This window comes from Anolis sagrei, chromosome 4 (assembly GCF_037176765.1).
Source record: "Anolis sagrei isolate rAnoSag1 chromosome 4, rAnoSag1.mat, whole genome shotgun sequence".
Lineage (NCBI taxonomy): Eukaryota > Metazoa > Chordata > Lepidosauria > Squamata > Dactyloidae > Anolis > Anolis sagrei.
In genome coordinates this window covers 47,767,697-47,792,179 of record NC_090024.1, presented here as the reverse complement: position 1 = coordinate 47,792,179, position 24,483 = coordinate 47,767,697, and the positions used below count along the sequence as shown (strand labels likewise).

The following is a 24,483-nucleotide window of genomic DNA, read 5'->3' as shown; positions in this document are numbered from 1 at the left end:
TTTAATAACAGTTAATACCTTTGTCAAAGGCAACTGCAAAGGTAGAGAATGCCTCTAGACCATGCAAAGGTAGAGAAATGCCTATAGACCATGGCCATACAGCCCGAAAAAATCCACAACAACCCAGTTAATACCTTTTTCACTAACTACTTTGTTTTAGGTAGTTATTTGTAGAATAGGATACTGTGTAATTATATAACGGAAAACATCACAGTCCTACCCACTTCAGTTTCTTCACACCAAAATTTGCAATGCTCTATACATTCTCTTTCTTGTTTTACCGGCATCACATTTATCTTTCCATATTTTATGTGTCTGCTATGTTTGTTTTGCAACTTTTCCTTTCACATCTGAGTATGCCAGAAATTGAGAGCACCATTCACACTTTCCTTTTAATTTTCCCAGTAGCTGTTTGAATGTATTACAATCTTGAAATATCATCTTCTAGGACTATTTTCTGCTTTCATTTGGATTGACTTACCATAGCATTTGCAAGATAACTTGTTTACTAAAGAGAGTTAGGAAAACTGCTCCTGCTGTTGTCTCGGAAAGATCTTTCACAAGTCCCCTCGGGGAAATAGAGAGGTATACAAATAAAAAGGATTATTGCTATTATCATCATCATCGTCACCCCCTAATACTGCTGCCGCCCAGTAGCTTCAGCTTCACTCACTATTGGATCTCTCAGTTTTCATCTACTCATGCAGCCTTTCCTCTCTGAAGAGAATGGAGGCAAAGGAGGTCTGGTATCTTTTCTTCACTTCACAAAGTTGACTTTGATTTATTGCAACCCCATGAATATATCACCATGTTCAAGTCTTGAAGACTCAGTGCCAGGCTTCCTTGATTAAGTCTATCCATTTGCGTGTGTTTTTTCTCTTTTTCTATGGACTTCTACCTTACTAAGCATTATTTTTTTCCTTGTGAAGCATGCATTCTCATCATATGGCCAAACTATTATAGCCTCAGTATAGTCTTCTTCTCGGGAGAATTCAGGGTTGTTTCTCTCTCTCTTTCTGTCTCTTTAGCAGTCCACATTATCTGTAGAACTCTTTTCCAGCACCACACTTCATTGGTGCTGGAGTTGATTGTCTTCCTATCAAATTTTCTTTACTATCCAGTTTTCATAACCATGTATAGAAATGAGAAAGGAAAAAAAGAAATAGGACATACAATGATATGGTAAATCCCAATGTTGCTATTCAATTTTAGATATCATTATACTTCAGGATTTCTTTATTTTTTCATAGCTGCCTTTCCCATATACTAGCCTTCTGGTTTGTTGACTGTAGCGCCAACCCAATTCATGACTGAACCAAGATACGGAAAATCTTGACTTATTGCAATGTATTCATTGTATACTTTACAAGTTATGTAACACAACTGTAGTCATTGTTTTTGTTTTCTTAATGTTCAGTTGTAAACATGACTTTACACTTTCATCACTAATTGTTCCAACTCTTTGTTATTTTCTGCTAGTACTATAGTGTCATCTGCATACCTTAAACTGTAATTCTTCCAATTTTCATATTGCCTTCCTCCAGGTCTATAATCCTCCAGAACTTCAGCAGGATAGTTGATAACAGTCATAGAACCCTCTTAAGACGTTCTGCAATATGAAGGATCAATTATCTTGGAGGGCAGACCATTTTAATAGGTCTTCCATTCCTTTAGGGATAGGCTATAGTTGTGCAACTGTGTGGAAGGGGTCTTTGATACCATGAGCTGCACCTAAAGCTGGAGTGAAGTCACCCAACAGCAAACGATCTCTAAGAGAAGTTCAGTGAACTCAACCAAGGGATCATTGCATGGGCAGTACATTAACAGTATCCCCAGTATGACCTTAGTTTTCAAACTCAGGTATTATACTCTCAATTTGATTCAGCTCTCTAGTATGTTATTCGGTCAGATTAAGATGGTCTTCATAGACTACAGCTAGCCCACTCCACACACACTTTCCCTCACCTGCTCACTAACACATTATTCGACTAGGAGAGCCTAAACCCATGCTGGGTCAGTGTCATCCCCCAGTCAGGTTCAATGAAGCATGCGACAGCCCCTTCATCCTTGAGGAAATCATTGATGATCTTTTAAAAATTGACCTGGTATTTACTTAAAAGCATAACACTTGTTTTATATCCTGGGAACAATTGTTTCCTAGAGTTGTTTCCTAATTTTTCACATCTCTTAATTTAAATATTTTAAGCACATTTAAAATATTTTCAATCTAGTGTCATTTGCCCAAAATGATTATTTGCCTGTTGTGAAGGATGTTGGTCTTTTAGTATTTCTTTTGTAACTGGTGGGATATCAACTTCCCATAGAAAGCTCTTTCCATGGCTATCAAATTGTGGAATTCACTCTTTACTGAGCTCAGTGAGATGGTAGACTTAATAAAAATTTGACGCATATTTCAATAATCTGTTGACAATTGACTATGCTGGGAGAGGCCGAGAGATGAAGGCTGTAACATCTGGAGATCTACCTTCTTCCCTCTACACCATTTAAAGATTATGAGGCTTGAATATCACTTCAGGGTCTGTATCAAGTAGAGCTTCAATTTGTTAGACTAGCTTTTGGGCTCAGGAATAACTCAATAAAGTAGGATATTTAGCACCTTCATAAGTGTTAATTTAGGAAGTGTTAACATATTTAATCGTGCATACTGGGGTGGGAATTGTGCAGCATTGCTTGAACTGGACTGTTGATTGCTCTTATGCAGTAATTGCTTTCATATTTCTTGCCATTGACGTAATTTTTCCACTTTCATTAATTCCATTTTTCTGCTTACCTTAAGGAAAAACTCTTACTATTCTCCATTACTAACCTTTTTTAACTGTTGAGGAAAACCATTCACAAAGTAGTTATAGCTTACTCACCCCACTGTAGGCCCAAATGTACTAAGTCCAAATAGGATGATCAAGTACACATGTGGATAATAATGCAAATACCTGTGTGTTATTTTGTATATGTAGTACACTTGCTGCAGTAGAAACAGGTAATTGTGGGCATGAACATCTTTTAGGACACCCTTGAAACTGTGGCTAATTCTTGTGTATCACAGGTAGTTGATGTTACAAGTCAGGAGGAAAAGTTCAGTTTATGCATTGGCAATGTATATTTCAGAGGAAGGAACTGGCACAAACAATCCTAAGAAAACCTTATGAAAAATTCATGGAATCTTCATAAGTTGACAGATGACTTGAAGGCACATACACAAACACAAACTGAAAAATCAGTGATGTTAGTTCGTCTGCAGTTGAATTAAGGCAACACTGAATTTTGGGTATCTTCATTTTTATGCTCTGCCAACTTAGAGACTGTTACAGATTTGTATTGAATAGTTCCTTTTTGTGAATTGTGTTATCTACTGGGCACAAAAGTGTACTGACCTTTCATTTTTCTTCTGAAATTAGATACTGAAACGAATTGTGTTTTTGAAAAATGCTCTCTTTCCTTTGTTATAAATTATGTGTAGCTTTAAGAAGAATAGAAAATGGCTATCGAAAGTTCTATGTACAGATTGTGTCATAGGATTAAGTAAACAAAGTATTGTATTGCATTGAATTTTAGAACCTAGAAGTATTCAGTTGTTGCTTCCGGTAGATATCTGGATGACTTGGAGTAGATTTACGGTGTTTTGGTCACTCAGTGGTTTCAACAATAGCAACAGTATTCCTTTTACTTTTGTTCCATGTAGACCATTGAAGTGAAGAAAGTTTGAGGGAAAATCAGAAGTGGATTTTAGTGTGAAAGGAATGAGTGTTACGTAGGGTTATACATTTGTAGAGTTCTGTGTGTCTCGAGCAGCCGAAGAAAGGTCAGGGAATCAGCAGCACTTTGTAGCCTTTCAGCAAACTGACATTTTATCCACCCTGGACTGTGCTATTCTTCAATATGCTAAGCCAGTTACCCATACGCAGTCGTGCACCGGGAGTACACAAACTGCTATTAAATAAAATTCTGTGCTTAGCTCTGATTTATAGAGGTCACTAGTAAAAAAGCACTAGCCTGTCAACTTGCTTTCCCTGGCAACCGTTCAACTACCAACAGGCTTACCTTTGATTTAAACAAATTTGAAAAATATGTAAAGTTTGGGAAGCAGTTTTGCACTGATTTGATAAAAGAAACCACAAAACGCTGCAGCGCAGGTGTTGAGAATGTTTGAAAGCTGATTGAGGGAAGCAGATGGCTTGAGTCAGTGGCATCCAGCCAAAAGAGCAGGTGCTGGTCATGTGACCACTGGTTACCAGGGTAATCTGATTGCTCTTGGCGTGCAGATGAAAGGAAAGGGGCCCAGTGTTCAGCTGTAGTATTGTATAATTTGTGGCAGTTAGAGCGGAAATAAATGCTGGAAATGGAGCCTCATAGTAGGGGAGACTTCTGTCCATGTGTAGTATACACACTAGGACGTTTGGAAAGGGAACTCTTGTGCAGATTCGCTTTTTGAAATGTTTTGTTTTACAGCTTTTAGAAAGATACCAAACATTTTTGGTATTGTTGTATTCTTAAAGCTGCTTCCAGTTGTTTGCATATGTGATGTACTTTTCATAACTTGAATTGTTTAAAGTGTACATATTTTTGTAATTTTTGCACTTTATATAAAAATAATGGAATAGGAATGGTTATTGGAGTAACTTGTGTTACTGTCCTTTTGTATGAGTGAAATATAAAAGGAAATGTTTTTTACTTCATAAATGAGCTAGTATCTCCTACCTTGCGTTTCTTTCCTTATTGATTTTTAATACTCAGATGAAATTCTGCTCATCCGTTTTGCAAAAGCAATCTAAATATGTATGGTCACATTTTCTAGGAATTTAAAAACATAGCTGTACCAAAAAAGGTGACAGAAATGAACATTTGAGATCTGTTCTTCTGACTTTTCTAATACAACTGTATTCCTGTGCTCAAATAATGTGCACATGCACATGTGTATATGTACAATGCTTTTGCAAAAATTATTAGAGGAATTTTGTCTACGTATTCAGCATTATTTTGAAAGCAAAATTTGCTTGCACAGCAAATTCTTCTAACAGACTCAACATTTTCTGTCATGTTTTCTTTACACACTACGTATGGTTATTCAGAATCCACAAAATGAACATTGTGGATTTGAAGTCTAGTATGCATAGAATCATAGAATCAAAGAGTTGGAAGAGACCTCATGGGCCATCCAGTCCAACCCCCTGCCACGAAGCAGGAGTATTGCATTCAAATCACCCCTGACAGATGTTCATCCAGCCTCTGTGTAAAAGCTTCCAAAGAAGGAGCCTCCACCACACTCCAGGGTAGAGAGTTCCACTGCTGAACGGCTCTCACAGTCAGGAAGTTCTTCCTCATGTTCAGATGGAATCTCCTTTCTTGTGAACATGAGGAAGGGAAGCACTGTGCCTAAAACATCCAGGCAAAAGATATTACTTGTTTGTAGCACAGTTTGAGAGTAGTGTAAATGAAGACCAGTTCTGCCTTAAGTAGGTTTTCTTGTCTGTGAAACTTCCAACTTTCTCCAGAGACAGAATTCTAAGAAGGAAAAGAATGCAAATACAGAACTGTAGCATGCATTGGTTTTGTACAATTAACAAGAGATTTTGAATATTGCTATAAATCTCCCTTTAAATGTATTGGGCTAGCATAGTTTGCTTATCTTTTAGTAACAAGAAACCAGACTCAGAATCCAATGCTGTGAAGAAAAAGGTCAACAAGGGGAAAGAAGGTTCAGAACATTCAGATGGAGAAAAAACACCACAAAGATCTCCACATCCTGAAGAAGAAGAAGACCCAGGAGTTCAGGTACTGATATTGATACTTTGTTTAGGCCTGCTTGTCGAATACATCTGATCATCCAGATGTAATTCTCATTTGTGGTTTGATGTTACAGATATGAGCTGTGTCAATCCTCCAGCTCGTGTATCCTCATCTCCTCCAGTGGAATAGTCCATAAGCTTTCACTTCCCTTTTATATTATTCACAATGTGTATTGACTGAACTCTTATGATCAGGATTAATATTAACAATGTTTTGTTGCAACAAATTAGCTTCAAGTTAGGTTGTATGAAGCTGACCTCTTAATTAACCATACTCAAATATCATTTATTTTTTGGGTTTTGACAACATATTAAACTGTGGCTAATTTGAAATGAGTGCAGAAGCTTTCCATTTGCTTCAGCTGTGCTTGTCTATTTCTTCCAGTGTGATCTTTTAAATCAAGTTTTGATTCTTAAGATCATACTCATACCCAGTATTCTGTAACTGAATGTGCCTTTGAGACAGTTGTTGAAAGTTTTTTCATTGTCTTATTATAATATACTAGCCATCCCCTGCCACGTGTTGCTGTGGCCCAGTCTGTGTATATGTGGGGTTTTTTTTGTGTATATATATGTGTGTGTGTATGTTTGTGTATATGTGTATATATGTGTGTTTGTGTATATACATGGCTTTGCACATGCATTGTAATGCATTCTTTGTTTATTGGCTTTTTAAGTCTCTTCTGCTGTGTTTTTCAGTGTTTTTATGGTGTGATGGTCAACTCGTTGGCCTGATAGGTGTATTGTGACCAAATTTGGTGTCTATTTGTCCAGTGATTTTTTGAGTTATGTTACTCCCACAAACTGACATTACATTTTTATTTATATAGATAATGCTAATCTGGTTATTTTGTATACATTTTGACATTCTCAAATGATTTTTAAGCTTAATGAAATGGAAACAATGCCACATTCCTGTTATCAAGTCTGTATTCTTGTTCTGTAGCCGTGTGGAGATGCAAGTTAGACACAAGTCTTCAATTCTGAGGGTTTTAAAAAAAGGATTTGGGATTGCATATTTCCCCCTTTTCTCTCTTTTGCCCTGACACAAAAAGTGCTAGTGAACTAGTAAACTTAAAATAGAAATATACCTTTTCACCTCTTGTCATCCAGTTTCAAGAGGAAGTGGGTCTCTGAATTTGACGTCTTAATGATCTCTTGTTAATCTGCGATTATAGACATTAGTGAAGTCTTCTTCATTGGTAGGGCATTATAAAGTGGAATGAATAACATTATCACTGTGAGGGAACCATCAGAACTATGGACACAATCTTGAGACATAGAGTGAATTCATATTGTTCTTTCAATTTGGAAGGTACTTCCCATGATCCAGTCTCATACTAGTAACTTAAATATGGAGAATAGAATGGAATAATTTTATTGTCATTGTACAACAAAGTTAAATGCTTTCCCCAGAACACATCACGAAAACAGCATACCCATCCCTCCACGCTCCAACCACCACCGCACAGCCCCCAATGCCACATCAGTGCAAATTCATGGAGTTCAGTATAGTTAAAGTTCTAGGATAAAAGCTATTTCTTAGTCTGTCTTTGTATCATCTTATAAAGTTCTTCTCTGTTCAGTAGTGGTGACCCTTTGGAATGTTTTCCTATCTACCGCTGCCATTATCAAACCATGCACATATGCAATTGGTTAAGACATTCTCTATAGCACAGCGGTAGAAAGTTACCAGCAGTCTTTCATTCAGTTGTTGGTTCCTTAGAAGTCTCAGATAGTACAATCTCTGCTGGGTCCTCTTCACTAATGCCACCGCGTGAGTACCCTTGGTCACATCCTCCCTAACAGTGACACTCAGGAACTTAAAACTAACCACTCGCTGCACATGGTCTCCATTTATGACCAAGGACTGGATTTCTGGTCTGTTCTTTCTGTAGTCCACAATGAGCTCCTTGGTCTTATTGATGTTAAGAACCAAGTTATTGTCCCTGCACCACAAGAGCATCTGATCTACCTCATTCTGATAGGTAGGCTCATCCTCTGTATGGATTAGGAAAATATGGTTCCATAAACATTGCCTTGACTAGTAAAGACACTTTGGTAGAGTGCAATCACACAATTCCCTGTCCTCAGATGGTTCCTCCACTCAGATGTAGCCATGTCTCTCTCTCTCTCTCTCTCTCTCTCTCTATATATATATATATATATATATTGCAGTTCTTCTATTTCTCATCCTCAATTCAGCTGTTTCACTCAGCTGATGGGTGGGAAAATGTGCTACAGACTGGTAGAGAATGCAACATGGGATGGTTCTTGTCTGGAGCTTAGGAGTATACCATTCTTTCTCTTCTCTGCTGATCTTTGCATAGCCTGAAGTGAGTTGCTTCTAGGAATAATACTCCGGGTCCTAGAAGGAATACTCTGTGACTCTGAAGTGAGTTGCTTCTAGAAAGAATACTTTCTTTGTGTTCTTTGTGTTCTTTTCTCTATGGCAGCTAGCATGTTTACTGAGAAGTTGTTTTCTTTCATATTTTAATACGGTTCACTTCCAAAATGTAATTGATTTTTATAATAAGAATCAATGTGGAAAACAGGTATGATGACCTCTTTCATGATGAGATCGGTGCATTCTTTATTCTTTTTATGTGGCATGGCCTCTTTTTGCAGTCTGTACAAAGAGAATGAAAACCTATATGTAATCCCAGTGTTTTTATTTACAGAAGAGGCGCTCTAGCAGACAGGTAAAAAGAAAGCGTTACACAGAAGACCTGGAGTTCAAGATTTCTGATGAAGAAGCTGATGATGCAGATGGTGCTGGAAGAAACTCTCCTTCAAACACATCTCAGTCAGAGCAACAGGTTTGTTCCTATTTACGATCCTCAAGCAAAGGAGTAGACTGAAAATTCTGTTACGACTCGGGCTGTAAAACATTATAGTGTTGGCTTTCCTTCCAAGGGACTTCCATCTCAGCTTGGCTCAACATGCCAAAGGAAATTAGTTGTTTGGGTTCTTAAAGGCTGTGTTCATTCAGATTTTCTTTACAAGGCTACAATATGTAATTCAACACAATTTAGTGAAATTAATGGTCTCTGCTGAAAAGCCTAAAACTAGGCTCCTAGGAGACTGAATTTACCTCTGTGAATTCAGTGGTCTGGCTTCTGTGACTTAATAAACCACTCAAGCTTGTCTCCTGCTGTCAGGCACTATAAGAACCCCTTTATGAAATTACTGTCTTGTAGTAACCAGCAGGGTATGCTTTATTTTCTGTGCAATGTAAATGATGGATAAAATAGGTTGAATAAAACGAAGGGTGATAATGTGAAATGATTCCTGTAACAACCTTTTTTAAAGGGTCTTTTAATATTTGTACCTCACTTAACTAACTTGGAAGGCCATTGGTTAAACTATGCATACTTATTTATTCATTTGATTATTCAAATTCTAAGCTGTCTTTAATATGTCCTGAATTTAATACCTTCAGAAAGAAGTAGAGGAATCGGGATGTCAGTATTGCTTTGGCATTTTAAGGGTCTTGGTTAGCTATAGATGTTAAATAATTCCACTGTTCACTGAAAAACTTGAAGACATAAATATTGGAAAATGTAATTTTACCAGAAATATCTAGAAATATTTTCTGAATCGGACCATGAATCATCTAGTCTAATACATTGTAACAGGGACTAACAGAATGATTCTGTGGAGGCAATAAAATACTCCCCCCCATCTATAATTTTATAATACTCCTTAGTTCTTGTTAGTCAACAGTTTGACCTTTTCTGATAGCACATTTCAGCCTTTTATTACACGTTAGAGACAAGCAAGGCCTCTTAAACTCAGTTTGGATTAGCTCTTGAAATTTCAAGTACCATTGTAGTGTGTTTAGTCAAAACTAAAAATTTAACTTATAATTATAGCACCTCATAGTGTCTCTAGTGCTGGCTTTAGCCTATAAAGCCCTAAATGATTTTGGTCTAGCTTACCTATCCGAATGCATCTCCCCCTATGAACCATCTTGGAGCTTAAGATCATCTGGGGAGGCCTTACTCTTGGTCCTGCCTTCTTTGCAGGCATGACTGGCGGGGACGAGAGACAGGGCCTTCTTAGTGGTGGCCGGCCCCTCCCTTGGCTGTGGAATTCCCTCCCCAAGGATATTAGATTGCCCCCCTCCCCCCTGACCTTCTGTAAAAAAAGTAGAAACCTGGCTCTTTGATCAAGCCTTTGGAGAACCTGTGCAGTAGGCAGATAAAGAAATATGTGTAAGGAATGGCCTGGATTATGACTATGAACAGCGTAATTTAACAGTGGTGATATTGGTTTAAATGTTTTTTATGTTTTGAAGTATTTATAATCCTATTTTAAATGTTTATTTTAATTTTACATTGTTTTTAATGGCATCAAATAGTTGCCTATGTTGTTAAGCTGCCTTGAGTCCCCTCCTGGGTTGAGAAAGGTGGTGTGGAAATATCGCAAATAAACAAATAATTGGAAAAGATCCTTTTTTGCAGACCAATAATGGAATAAAAAGAATTGGGTTGAAAAGAGCCATTTTATTTAACCTAGAACCTATTGTAACTTGAATCTAGAAAGGATCAAAAGAGGGGGGCAACCTAGTGTGAGGTCAACTGTGGCCACGCATCACTTCATGAATTTCTTTTCTGCCTTTCCCCGGGCAAATCCCCTGAGTTCTAAGGGAACCCAGTAATTGGGTTTCTCCCTGCCTGACTGTCACTCGAAGGAAGGAAGAAAGGAACCCACCTCCCAATTGACAGCACCTATGTGAGGGCAAATCCCCCAGACTAGTCTCAGGCCTTCCCCACCTCCTGGGTCCCACAGGAATTAAAGAGGCAGTTCTAGAGCTACATTTCTGAGGTTGCTGTACATGCAATGTTCCAAGGATGTTCAACATATAGAAGATGGGAAAGTTGAGAGAAGTTACTTTTTTAAATCAAAGCCATAGAGAAACTCAAGCTCATAATGATCATCATACTAAAGGCAAGGGATATGAGCTTCTTAAGTTTATAGTTTCAGCCTGGAATTTATTTGTTTCAATAGTTTATCCAAACAGGTTGTTTCTTTCTGCACATTTGTTCACATATTCAAACATTGCTAAATCTTTTGTTGTAGGAATCTGCTGATGCTGAAGGCCCTGTCGTGGAGAAAATCATGAGTAGCCGTATTGTCAAGAAACAAGTAAATAAGCTCTTTTTTTCATGAAAATGCTTTCTAACAAAACAAACAGATATTATAATGTACTGGTGTTGTTTTTAAACATTATTTATGTGATTCAAAGTATGAATTTAATTTGCTTACACCACTGTTTAATTTAAATCGATTTTAAAATCAGTTATTTAAATAACCCAGTCACTGTGTACAAGAAATTATGAAAGATATTTGCAAAAATTCAAGAATTTAGCAGAGGAAGTAGAGCACCTATTATAGTTACATTGGTTTTACCAGGTATGCAAACAGTAATGCACTTGTTTGGTAAGTACACTGTTATCTGTGCAATTGGTTGTTTTGTATTTCTGCAACTGAAAATTATTTGCCCACAATTGAGAATTAGGTCTCCCCAAATGTAATATTATATGGATTAGTCAAATGATGATATTGGATACTGTCAAATATCCAAGCCCAAACTCGTTGTGGATAAGTTGCCATGTCCAGTAATATGTTAGTAATTGAGGAGAAACTGTGTTATTAATTAGGACTGGAGCCTCTTGTTTCTTCACAGTTTACTTCAGCAAAGAAATTTGAGCAATTCTCAATTTTCACAAAAATGAAGGAGACTTCTCCATGTTCTGTTTCAGCTTCTTCTTCTTTTTTTTTTACTTCAGTGTGCTTGATACTTGCAAACACAAGTATTTCCAATAGGTATTTCTGCAAATACTGAAGGGACCAATTTTTCGTACTATAGGGTCTTTATAGGGTTTTTGTGGATTATTTTTGAAGTTTTCAAGGTGTGAAGTTTGTGTTCAATATATCATTTGCCTTGGCAGTTAAGGATGTGTTCATTTCAGAAGTATCTATACTGTCATTTTAAATCTTCTTTGTTTTTTTTTAATATTGACAGATGTTTAGTTTAATAGTAGCAATGTTGTGTACTGCGTACTAGCACATACTAAGTTAAGTAGCACATACTAAGTAAGCTCAGTATCATTTGGATCCATTTTCTTGCTCTGTAAATAACATTTTATTTAGCACTCCTTTTTCCTTTCTAAATTTTATTCTAAATCTGTCAACTAGTCAGGAAGAAGTAGCTGAACTGGGTTTCTGTGAGTTTTCCAGGCTGTATGGCCATGTTCCAGAAGCATTCTCTCCTGATGTTTCGCCCACAACTATGGCAGGCATTCGCAGAAATAGGGGAATCCTCAACCTTTGAGGATGCCTGCCATAGATGTGGGCGAAACATCAGGAAGGAATGCTTCTGGAACATGGCCGTATAGCTCGGAAAACTCACAGCAACCCAAAGTTTACAAACACAATTCCCATCCCAAGCAAAGGGAACCATCTCACCAAAGTGAAGTACTTTAAGTACAATTTACTTTAATAAAAAAGCTTTAATAGTGTCCTTAATCAATTTGACTTCAAAGTCCTCAACTCTTCAAGCTAGTAATTGTGACTTAAGATTGTTTCAAAATCATAAGGATTCATTACTATTCAAAAGTAAGACTTTGAGGTTGCTTTATATGACATACATTTTGCTTCTGTTGATATCACTGATACTTAGCAGTGATTTGAGACTCTTTGTCACAGCTTTAATCTTACTTAAATGTGGTATTTTTGGATTAATTTAATTTGTCTGCTCTCTACTTAAAGTATCTTACAGGAATTAATTGAGTTGCGCCACGGTATAAAATTAATATTACCAACAATTACAGATTAATATTGTTATTAGAAATAAAAAAGTTAAGATTTATGTAGCTGTACTAATGATACGGAAGCATAAACCGCATTAAAACACTACATGAACATGTTACAATAACCACAATATAAAGTTGCCATGAGCTAGCCAAAAATAATACATATGGCATTCAGGAGTGCAGTTGCTAATTGGCTGCTGCCTGAGAAAATGGTACACTTGGCTTCTCCTTAACACTGTGGGTTTGGCAGAAAGCCAGAGTTGGGGTCAGGTTGTTGTGAATGAAGCTGCATGTGGTTAGGGAGGAGTTAAAATGATTCATGTCTGGGAAGTTGTAATAAGTAGTGCAGAATGTTCATGGGTAAGCAGATGTGATAATGTATTTGCTTGTACCATTCTTCCTTTAAAAATACCACACAGTAAAAAAAAATCCTCATGTTAAGTTACAATTCTTGCTGGTTTAGAATAATAATCTGTGATATATATATTTCATAAGATAAAGGTGATATTTAAAATAGTATTTTTTGTTGATTTCTCTTTATAGATAGAGAATGGAGAGGAAGTAGAAACAGAAGAATTCTATGTGAAATACAAAAACTTGTAAGTAAGAAATAATTTTAAAATTCCTAAGTACCTGAGGTGTATTTTAAATTATCTCATCATTTTTAATCTAACATTTACCTACATGCAAAACATAAAGATGGAATTGCTGATTGCAGTCGTTTTTCTCTCTCTTTTTTCAAAATACTTAAATTCCACTTGTTACAGTGGGAATAGTCACACTGCACTTTCATCTCATGCCCTTGTTCCTTAGCTGCTATTTGCACTATCCCATTCCCTTCTCTTGTTTACAGTTTAGCCATGTCTTACAGCAGTTGTCACCATAGGTATTGGTTGTTGTTCTGAGTTTTAAATTATTGTTTTATGTGCTATTGGTTTTACTTTTTTATTGTACTGTGTGTTTATTTTATGTGTTGTTTTTAGGCACCTTGTGTCATATGTAAGCTGCCCCAAGTCCCTTTGGGGAGATGGAGGCAGGATACAAAAATAGTTATATATGGATTATGACCTGTGTCGCTCCAGCCACAAAAATTATAACTAATAATATTACTGGTTGTCTGAATTTCACAATACTTTCAACTGCGCCAGGCATGGATAAAGGTATCCAACCCATAGTTAGGGGGTTCAGTCCGCCATCTTTTCCTGCCAGACCCACCCTTTCCTAGCAGTGAAAAAGTCTTAATTTCCCCCCTTCTTATAATTGCTCAGTACCTTGTTTTTCCTTGCTGAATACCGAGAAATACTTCCTTTTTTCAGAAAAGCTCTTATCTCTGATCTGCTGCTACTTAGATTTGAGTAGTGTGGGAATAGCAAGGTATTCAGAAGAATCTGCTAAGTGATTTAATAATGCTTCCTTCTGAATAAACATAACAAATGCTTGTCCTGCTTATTTCTGAGTTGGCTTAAATTAGTTTACAATCACATTTGGTCCCATCTACTCTGGACCCTTCTGCACAGCCCTATATCCCTGAATATCAAGACAGAAAATCCCACAATATCTGCTTTGAACTGGGTTATCTGAGTCCACACTCAGATAATGTGGGATTTCCTGCCTTGATATTCTATGATATATGGCTGTGTGGAAGGGCCCTGAGTCTGCATTGCCAGATAATCTGGGATCTGATCCTGGGATATAAGGCCTGTCTGGAAGTGCCCTGAGAAGAGATTCCCATACTTATTTTCTACAAACTCGCATCCTGAAAAGATCAGGAACTGTCTCATGAAAACAAACTGTGACTGTGTGACCTGGTGGTGGTTATTATATGCCATCAAGTTGACTTCAATTTATGGTAATTTTAAATAAGAATTTGAGACCACCAAGAGTTTTGGTTATTGACAGCCCTGCTCTGGTATGTGTTAACTTGATTCCATGGGGGGGGGGGGGGGGGGTTAAATCAAAAAATTTAAAATGTAGAAAACTTCTGATTAAAGAAGCTTAATACCATACCTTTGTTCAAACTATATTTAATATATGTATATTATTAATTTTCCAGAAATGTGCATTGATTCCTTGAAATTGATAAAATGTATATTCTATTTTTGCATAAATATTTTACAAAAATGTCAAGCTGTGAGTATGTATTTGATGTTGTTTTTTTCCCTTTTCACTTTGACTTCTAGCTCTTACCTTCACTGTCAGTGGGCATCTGTGGAAGTGTTGGACAAAGATAGGAGAATACAGCAGAAAATTAAAAGATTTAAAGCAAAGCAGGGGCAAAATAAATTCCTTTCAGAGGTATGTGTATATGTAGTTTTTGATAATATACTTTCAGTTCTCAGAACATTGCAAACTTGGTGACAGTCATTCATACCACAGCTTCTCGTGATTATTGATATGCATTCTATATACTCTTTTCCTCAAAGCTCTTTGAAACTTTCAATTGGCACCAGATATTGAAACAGCCACTAGGAGCAAATTATGCCAATTTGCAGGCTCTGATTATGTTGTTATTGTTTCCAACTTATTGTAATCCTAAGGCAAACTTCCTGCAGGGCTTTCTTCGGGTTTCTTGGCAAAATTCGTTCAGAGGCAGTTTGCCTTTTCCTTTTCCTTTTCCTTCCCCTGAGGCAGAGAGTGAATGACTTGCACAAGGTCTCTCAGTGGATTTCCTTGGTCGAGCAGGGAGTCAGACCCTTATCTCCACAGCCATAATCCAGTGGCCAAACCACTGTCCCATACTGGGTTCTCTTCATATGTTTTTGTAGTTCCCTATTCATTTGTTGCCACCTAATATCCTGTACCAATGTTAACTTGTACAGCTCCCGCAGTTTTGGGCCCAACATAGTTTAGAGGAAATGATCTCCTGTGGGCACCATTTTAATGCATAGTGGATAAATTGCTATTGGATTACATTCCTGATGGTTGTGTTTCAGTATGGAATTGTGAATGAGTGATGCACCATAACTGAAAGGAGGAGAGATGAGTGAATGCGAGAAGCGCCGTAATTGAGAGGGAGGTGGGCGGTTGAGTAAATTATTTGGGGAAGGAACATCAAAAGTCGTTCACTGTTCTGATAGGTAAGGAAAGCTAATAGTTGGTGCCAGACCATTCTGAAATTTCAGATTCATCTTTCAGCAGCATGGGGAAGTAATCATTCAAGTTGGGTTCAAGCTGGGTCTGTTTCCTTTGTTGTTCTTCCAAGCAGGGCATGTCACCTATCAACCTCACTGTCTTAAGAAGGGAAACCAGCCCATCTACCCAGTTTCACACTGCCTGGGCTTAGTTCAGGACAGGGCTCTGATATGTGAGGCACCTTGCCTCATGTGTTTAGGGAAGGTTCATTTTTAATCAGTCATGGGAGAGTACCTGAAAGGTCGGGATGATTGGCTAAGTAGACAGAGCCAATATCAGGGAAGTGGGCTTTGAATTCTGTAATATTTAAAATGAAAGTGAAAAAGTTGGGCACTCTGGGGTTAGATCTTTTAGCCTCTCAGGAAAATCAGAATACCATGATTTGTGTAGAAATTTAGATGGAGGGGGACATTGACTTGGGCCCAGTGTTGTGCTACATCTTTCCTCCAGTGGTAAGGTTGTCTAAGTTTGTGAGAAAAATCAAGATTGTGGGAGCAGAGCTTATTCTGAAGGCTCATGGATGGCAGTGTCAGTCTTGATTTTTAGTATGCAGAGTGCAGAAAACTGGTCTCTATCACCTTGTTCACACCCACTTCTTCAAAAAGTTACACCCTCATTCAGGCTGGTTACAATTACATGCCTGAACATTGAATATGAAAGGTTGATAACAGAAAAATATGTAGCGGATGTCATTGTGTCAATTTTTATGGCTAGAGGACCTACCAAATATTCATATGAGTACTGAAGGGTTTTTTGTAGATAGTTTTGCAAGCCTTGGTGAAGCCTCTTTTGGACCTTGAGATTGGTGGGTTTGAGATGTCTTACTTTTAAGGCTTGGTTTTTGGTTGCCATTACTCCAGCTCACATGGCTCTGAATTGACTGTTCTATCAGTCCAGGAGGAATAATGTATTAATAATAATATTTCAGTTCTTTGCTTGAAACATGTCTTTGTTTCCAAAATAAATTCTATATGCCATCACTCTCAGGAGATTGTTCTGCCTTCATTTTTCCCAGATCTTCTGAAACAACACAGAGGAAGAAGTGGTATAGATTGAAATTGAGAGTATTAGAATTTTCAACAGTGCAAGAATTGGTTGATTTCCTTTCAGAAGTGTACTAAGAGCTATTTACATTGTCTCATTGGATGTGGCAGTGGTACTGCAAGGGATTCAAGATTATCCCACTTGTCATGTTGTCTTTTTTACGGCTTGTGGTTGACAGCTTCTTTGTTGTAGATTTGTAGGGTGACTATTTTCTCCTTCTTCTTTTGTCAGATACTACTCACAAAGCAGGCTGAGTCCTTATGGTGGGTTGATGTCCACTCTAAAGGTGTGGTGACTACTTAGTCCCAGTTTAAGGGATTGCTTCCCCACATTGCAGAAAAATGGAGCATGGGTAATTACTGTGAAGGTTCCTTTTCAGCAGTTGTGAGGAAGAAATCTTTCCTAGTCAGTGTGTTTTTGTATTTTTATGCCCCTGGTACTTTGGTTTATTTGTCCTGAACTTTGTCATTCATCACTGAGTAGATGGGTCTAGCTCTCCTTAAGGTGGTAGGGTTAATTGACAGGTGTTCTGTCTTGTCTGTAAAGCATAGAGGAGGAGACAGACCCAGCTTGAACCCAGCTTGAAGGATTCTGTCCCCAAAACTGCTGAAAAGAAGCCTTCATGTAACTTCCAATGTTCCACTTTTGTGCCCTTCCACTTGTTTAGAAATAATTATTAGTTGAGGAATATCAGCATTGTCTGAAAGGCTCATAAAATTACAGGTTCACCCTAAATATCACCTTAGCCCCAAATTCTTCTCATTTGTAGTGCTGGAATACAAAACTGGTCTACATTACAAGGATACTGGCCACTTTAAAAATAATTCATTTTTAAAGTGGCCAATATCTCTGTATTATAGACCAGTTTTGTATTCCAGTATTACAGATGAGGAGAATTTGGGGCTAAGGTGATGTTTTAACCAGTCAGGTGGTGACTCCCATTTTAAAGAAATTGCTTTGTACAGTTTCCACATATATATCAATATGTATCACCAATAAGAAGGTTATTGGTAAGATAAATGCCTTATAACCTAAAGAGGGAAACCAATTCTCAAGAGATTTTTCTAGTGGCCTTTTAATTTTCATTTTTTGAAATAATCTGTAAATCAGGTTTATATAGCAATTAGGCAATTTCCCTACTTACATTTTTACAGTTCTTAGCATACATGGTTCCAGTTTCTTTATTGCAAGCTGCAGTCTTCAGGAGAATGCTAAATGTGTTGCATGGTATAAGCCTTTTTGATTGCTCATTAGTGAATTGTAATTTCACACTCCATTTAAAATATTCTTAAACATTCTCGTGCAGTAAAAGGTTTCACACAGTAATTAAGAGGCCCAGTTAACAAAGTCTGAGAAGTCCGATTCCCTCATGGGGAACAATCTTGCTGAATTGTCACATTTCAATTAACATGTTGAAGTTTGCCAAATATACATTATGTATTATACCCTTTCCCCCATTTTAATCTACTGAAAATATTTAACAATAAAGATTTCTGCTTTTTTATCCATAAACAGATAGATGATGAACTATTTAATCCCGATTATGTGGAAGTTGATAGAATAATGGATATTTCATGTAGCAAGGATGATAATGGGGAGGTAAGAGCATTTAAAAAATGTTATTTTATAAAGTTGCTCTTTAGAAAGTCTTAGCAATACAGGACATAGCCTGTTTACATTTTCTGTCTGTCCATAGATGTTACCATGTTGGTCCTAAAGATTGTTACTTCTCTTCTCAGATGTTACATATCTTTAGGGCTGCCTTGCATAAAAATTCTGGAGGGCTACTAGAAATAGAAACAAAAGAGTTTTATAAAGTCAATATTAATATTCTGTTGCAAGTGTTTAATTAACGTAATTAAATTGTGAACTGCTGTTTTAATAGTGGCAGAATGTTTGCTGAAGTATTTTTGTTTATACTTTTACATGGAAAGAATTAAATTGTATGGATGGATTTCAGTTTTCCAAAAAGATTTTTGTTCTGAAATGCAACTCCACCTTGTTTGGAAAACTAGTAATGTAATCAGATAATGAAACACATTGCTGCAAAATTGTTTCAGTGTTATTAGCCACTTGGGGATTTAAAATGGTTTTGCCACTAAAATAAATTGTTAATAAATACATTGAGCAACTAATACTTAGCCTTCAGAGGTCTGCTATAGATGATAATGCTGTTATGCTTAGGGAGCACGTATTCATTTTAATTCAATCTGCTTTTCGTTTTCTTAATTAAAAACAAAGCCCGTGACTCATTATTTGGTGAAATGGTGTTCACTTCCATATGAAGACAGCACATGGGAGTTAAAGCAAGATATAGATCAAGCTAAGATTGAAGAATTTGAGAAATTAATGGCTAGGGAGCCACAAACAGAACGTGTGGTAAGATTTGACTATATGAACGATATTATCAAAAATTAATATAATATTGTGATTTTGGAATCACTAATATGATGTCCTATATTTTAAACAGGAACGGCCTCCTGCTGATGACTGGAAGAAGTTAGAGAGTTCCAGGGAATATAAAATCAACAACAAACTCAGGGAATACCAGTTGGAAGGGCTAAACTGGCTTCTTTTCAACTGGTACAACACGTATGTAAATTAATGTTATTATAAAAGGGCATAATGTATTGTTTGGTTGTCGAAGCGTAATGTTCTGCAGTATTTCAAAATGTTGAGTTTTTTAAATTAACGTGCTGACTTTATGAAATATCAGCCCTTGTACTCAAATAAATATATTTGCTCTTATGAAACCTAGAAAATATTTTCAAATTATACATCTATTGTATTTCAATGTATTGTGGCTCCTTTATCTTGGGATGGAAGTATGTAGATAAACTGAACAACTGTGTTTTTTGAATGCCATTTGAGAACTAAACTGTAACTTAATTAGTGAACATTATTGTTAATTTATTGCAGGCGAAACTGCATTTTAGCAGATGAAATGGGATTGGGGAAAACTATCCAGTCCATTACATTTCTCTATGAGATATATTTAAAAGGAATCCATGGCCCTTTTTTGGTTATTGCCCCATTGTCCACAATCCCCAATTGGGAAAGGGAATTCCGTACCTGGACAGAGTTGAATGTTGTTGTATATCATGGGAGTCAAGCCAGCCGACGGATGATTCAGTCGTATGAAATGTACTTCAAAGATGCACAGGTAAACATGTTTTCCCTGTAAAAATGATTTCTTTACAAAGTGTTTTGTTTTCATTGGGTCGATTGTCTCCATTGTTTAAGATGAGATCTCCAGATTTTGGGGGAGCGAGGAGGGAGGTAAGGGGAACTGCATTGCATTGAAGGAGGCTTCTTGGAGCACAGATTTATTTGTAAACAAGATACATGGGAAGTCATCTTTAAAAAGTGCTCTTAAGAGTAAAACATTACTTTTTATGATATGGCATCAAGGGTGTCTGCAAAAATAGACAAAAGTGATGTGGTCAACACCGTGCACCTACTTGTTTTAAGGGAATCTGGACATTTCAGAAAAGGTGTGGCTAGGGAAGTGTTTCGTCGTTTTCCTGCACATTATGTTGTTTCTAAAACACTCCAGATTAGAGAGTTAAAGAGGAATTGACAGCTTTTCAACTGTGCTTAGCAAAAATATGTAGGTGGTATATATGTAGGTGGCCATGCACAAATATACAACTGCAGAACTTGTGAATGATATTCATTCAACCTCTGTTTAAAGGTCTCCAAAGAAAGAGAACTCACCACCCTCCAGTAAATCTTGCAGTAAAGAAGTTCTGCGGTTGAGCTGTAATCTCTTTTCTTGCCATTTGAATCCATTGATTCATATCCTAGTCTCTGGAGCAACATATAATGAAGTTGATGCTACTTAAAGAAGCAATGGTTTTCCTACTCTTTTGCCCATTGCCCTCCAGTTTCAACTCTCAGAACAAACTAAGTTTTAGCAGTTGCGTAGCACAGTCAGTGTCTCCGAGAACTAACATCATTTTATTACTTTGCACTGAAAAAGTGCTTCTTATCTTAGTCTCTAGTTCTAAAGTTGTGTTTTCGCCATATTCTTCCTCTTTTTGCTCATGCTAAAATAGTCAATTTTGCTTAACTTTATTTCTCAGCTCTTTTCTGCTCTCCCACAGTTCTGTTATACTCCAGTGCTCTGTTATTGACTTAGGCCCTGTCTCTTGGCTGATTTTGTGCCTCGAGAACAACTTATCAATGCTTTAGTCAATAAGATCATGAATATTCGTAGAAGGTGATTCAGGTAGGTTTGATTCATTTTTATTAACATGTTAACTGGATCAAATACTTCCTGTATTTTCAGGGCCGTGCAATTAAAGGGTCATACAAATTCCATGCAATTATCACTACATTTGAAATGATTCTAACTGATTGTCCTGAGCTTCGTAACATTCCATGGCGGTGTGTGGTAATTGATGAAGCTCACAGACTGAAGAACAGAAATTGCAAGCTGCTGGAAGGTCTCAAGATGATGGACCTGGTGAGTCCTGTTCTCTTAAAGGCTCAGGGGAACTCTGACTCATCAATCCAAAAGGATAGTGGGTTCATGTTAAGCTTCTCTTATGAGTCTGCTCTTTTTAAAGACGTAACACTAAATAGAAAAAAAATATGATTCAGGGAAACAGAAGTATCTCCTTTAACTTTGTATAACATTTTAGGTTATCTAATAGTAATTACAACAATAACAACAACAACAATTACTTATTTATTATCTGCCTCCTCTCCCGACTCAATGCGGGGCACAGAATAGTCAAATATATCTATAAAATCACATATTAAAACAGTTATCCAGGTGTCATGGAAATGAGTGGTGACTATTGGAGGGAATTGAAAACTGATGTGAGGGGTGGATCGTACAGACCACCTCTAATAAGTAATTTCTCTATACAATAAGACCCCTGAAACCACATCATCCATAATGACAGTTTTACTTACCCATGCTGGGAGGAAATGGTCTCTCTAGGAAATGAGTGTCAAACTCATTTTCATCGAGGGTCATGTCAACCATATGGTTGTCTTGAGGGTTGTGGAACTCATAGATGGAGAATCCATGGATACAGGGGCCAACTATAATTTTTGGCCAATGCTCTTTAGTTTTTACCCAGTTTGGGTCCCCAGATGTTATTGAATGACGACTCCGATCACTTTTGATTATGTCTACTATGCGGACGGGATAATCAGAACTGCAACCAAATAAGGGTTGGGAAAGGTTAAAGGACATTTAACATCAGGTGTCAGACCTCACTATTCTAACAACTGAAACCTTCCAGATGAAATTATTTTACTCTTTTTAGAAGTCTTTTCTGGTTATTCAGGCACTGCATTATTACTACAAATTTATAAATACAAACATGCAATATAATTAACTGTGTAATTAGTTGTGTAAAGGAAGAAACATTTTGATTGATATGGTGATGCGATGAGAATTGTAGAATATTAGAAATCTTGCCCTGATTGAAAGTAGCAAAATGCCTGGAATTGTTGCTTGCCAAATTGTAGAGAAGTGACTGTGGATTGGTAGAAGGGGGAAATTCGCTAGGAGATGATCTGCTGTTTTGAACGTTAATCATTGTGGACTGTTCTTGATTGGCTCTTTCTTTTAGGAACATAAGGTGCTGCTTACAGGTACTCCATTACAAAACACTGTTGAAGAGCTCTTCAGCTTACTCCATTTTTTGGAACCAAGCCGCTTCCCTTCAGAATCCACTTTCATGCAAGAGTTTGGTGATCTGAAAACCGAAGAGCAGGTAAATTATGCAGTAGTGTTTCCTTTTCCTTCCTGAAAATATTTGAAAGACTACTTTAATATTTTCAATATAAAATGATTGAGTGAGGAGCTGTTTTATTTTTCCCTTGTTGCTCATCAAGAAATGGGATGATGTCCTGTCATTCCATTTCTTGATAAAGCAACAAGGGAAGAATAAAACAGAACTTCTTCTAAACTCTATTCTCTCCACATATAACACTGGCCAACACACATTTTGATGCCTTAAATCTTAGACCTGTTTCAGTGGATATATTTGACCTGCTGATTCCAAAAATGGTTCCAGTTTTCCCCTATCTGTTTTTGTGATACAGAGCATATGCCATCTAAAAGTCACCATCTGCGCGCCCATAGAAAACTATGATAACCATATCTAAGAAACTAGAGCTGTTGCGGTCTATCTGATGCAATTTTCTGAAGCAGTGTCCCAAATAACCCCAGTAACAGACCTAAACACCAAGACACCAATAATTTTTTCTTGTTGTTGGGCTGTATAATCATTTGGATAGCAGGAAACTCAACCATCTTTTTATCCGTGAATAGTCATTGGGCCAAAGATGGTGAGTTGAGTGAAAGCACCACTCCCGATGGTGGAGGCTCACAAAACTTATCTAGACAACCAGTGCCCCAAATCAGTCACTGGAGCTTCAGAGGAACCAAACACATTTTCCTTGTCCATAAAAGCTTATTGCACTAATTCACCAAGAGATAGTTTGCAGGCATTGACCTCTACATCTGTCTGTATATATATTCACATTTAGTGATTTGGGCCTGGCATGGGGGTCTTTTCAGCGCACCAGTATTTTTTCCTTCAAGATACCGAGCTTTCATTTGCTGAGCCCCTCTCATACTGTATTGCTTTTTTATCCATCTTATATTCCACTGTCTTTGCAGATACAGGGTGACCATTGAATGCAGATATTTGTATTGTGTATTTTAAGAACTGGTCTGTGTTCCTTATTTATTTGGTATTACAAAAATTATGATGTTGTAAATATGGAAGTAATCCTTTCTGGTTTTTCTGTGGAAGGCTTGTAACTCAAATAATCAGAAAAGCTAAATAAAATCAACATGGAGGAAACATTCTTTAGACCTTGCAGCAAACAAAACGGAGTCATGAGCAGTAACTTTTGCCTCTGATAACTTCTTGCACTCCTGTTGCCTGCAGTTATAGATGGTGGCCAGTGGCTTTGTTGCATGGTTTGCTTGGCCCCAACTGCTGCAGAGGTAGATGGTAAAGAGTCTTGTTAACAAGGAGCGATCAGTAACATGTCCAACTAAATTTGAACAGGAATAGTGCGATCCAGAATAGAGTAGCCAAGCTCTTAAGGACAAACTCTTGGTTTTCCAGACAATAAGTTAAACATAATTTGCTCTAATTTAAAAACAATAATGAACTTCTAAAATTTAAGATGAAAACTTATTAAAAGGCATTATTAAAATTAAAAACAGTACCCTTTAGATATTGTAAAAAGTTTTGTATGCAAACCAAACAATAGCAATAACAAAACAATACTGTAAGCTTTCAGTGAAACCCATGGGGGCTTGGCAACAATCAGAAGAACCTTTTCAATCTAAATTCAGGGCATCTTCAGCAACTGTGGCCGAAATCAGACTTTGCCATTATACATGTATTCTAGAATTCATAGCCTAAAGAATTTTCCCTGAAAGATCTATGTTGTGGTGGTGGAAGTGATGGTAGTTTGATTTGAACTGAACTGAAGTTACATATTTATCCTGCTACTAAGCTAAAAAGTATTTTTGGCTATGTAATATAAATATAATATAATATAACTTAGGCTTGTAGTATAAAAAGACAGAACAGACAGGAAAAAGGGGCCAAGAGTAAAAGAAAAAACCTGGTCTTTCAGAAGAACATGGTGGGAAAGTCCGGATTCTTCTCCCTCAGTGTTAGCAACCAGTAGTGATA

General features: G+C 37.1%; 1 protein-coding gene across 8 annotated transcripts in view; it reads left to right on the top strand.

Annotated features, from left to right (window-relative positions):
* Positions 1 to 24,483, top strand: part of CHD7 (chromodomain helicase DNA binding protein 7) — a 141,616-nt gene that overhangs the window by 75,183 nt on the left and 41,950 nt on the right. For all 8 annotated transcript variants that reach the window (XM_067467408.1, XM_067467411.1, XM_067467410.1 and 5 more), the window contains exons 5-15: positions 5,652 to 5,790; positions 8,486 to 8,623; positions 10,890 to 10,955; positions 13,169 to 13,224; positions 14,806 to 14,920; positions 18,317 to 18,400; positions 19,043 to 19,180; positions 19,272 to 19,393; positions 19,721 to 19,964; positions 21,093 to 21,269; positions 22,393 to 22,536. In XM_067467408.1, coding sequence (XP_067323509.1) covers positions 5,652 to 5,790; positions 8,486 to 8,623; positions 10,890 to 10,955; positions 13,169 to 13,224; positions 14,806 to 14,920; positions 18,317 to 18,400; positions 19,043 to 19,180; positions 19,272 to 19,393; positions 19,721 to 19,964; positions 21,093 to 21,269; positions 22,393 to 22,536 — 1,423 coding nt within the window. The remainder of the gene's footprint in view (positions 1 to 5,651; positions 5,791 to 8,485; positions 8,624 to 10,889; positions 10,956 to 13,168; positions 13,225 to 14,805; positions 14,921 to 18,316; positions 18,401 to 19,042; positions 19,181 to 19,271; positions 19,394 to 19,720; positions 19,965 to 21,092; positions 21,270 to 22,392; positions 22,537 to 24,483) is intronic.